This window comes from Fulmarus glacialis, unplaced genomic scaffold (assembly GCF_000690835.1).
Source record: "Fulmarus glacialis isolate BGI_N327 unplaced genomic scaffold, ASM69083v1 scaffold32762, whole genome shotgun sequence".
Lineage (NCBI taxonomy): Eukaryota > Metazoa > Chordata > Aves > Procellariiformes > Procellariidae > Fulmarus > Fulmarus glacialis.
Genome location: NW_009197715.1, coordinates 1 through 309, shown reverse-complemented (window position 1 = coordinate 309; position 309 = coordinate 1). Strand labels below are relative to the sequence as shown.

At 65.0% G+C, this 309-nt stretch overlaps 1 protein-coding gene across 1 annotated transcript in view; it reads right to left on the bottom strand.

The window, feature by feature from the left end:
- Positions 1–257, bottom strand: part of LOC104073011 (tripartite motif-containing protein 35-like) — a gene marked incomplete at its 5' end in the record, with an annotated part of 4,421 nt that extends 4,164 nt beyond the window's left edge. The window contains one exon of the mRNA XM_009572653.1: positions 3–257. Coding sequence (XP_009570948.1) covers positions 3–257 — 255 coding nt within the window. The remainder of the gene's footprint in view (positions 1–2) is intronic.
- Between the last annotated feature and the right edge of the window lie 52 nt (positions 258–309).

Here is a 309-nt window from a genome sequence, read left to right as displayed (position 1 = left end):
ACGCGAAGGTCGTCGAAGGAGGAGGCCTCCTTGCAGACGGGGCACACGTGGTGCCGGTGCTCCCAGGAACGGCTCACGCAGCCCTTGCAGAAGTTGTGGCCGCAGCAAAGCGTCACGGCTTCCCGGAAAGGCTCGTAGCAGATGGGACACAGCAGTTCCTCCTTGAAGGTGGCCGTGGAGGACGAGGCCAAGGCCACCGAGCTGCTCGTTGAGGGGCTGGCTCCCTTCTCCATGGCGCTGGGGAGAGAGGGGATGGAGGGATGAAGGGAGGCCGGAGCGGGGCTTTCTGACAGCCCCGGCTGGAAAAAC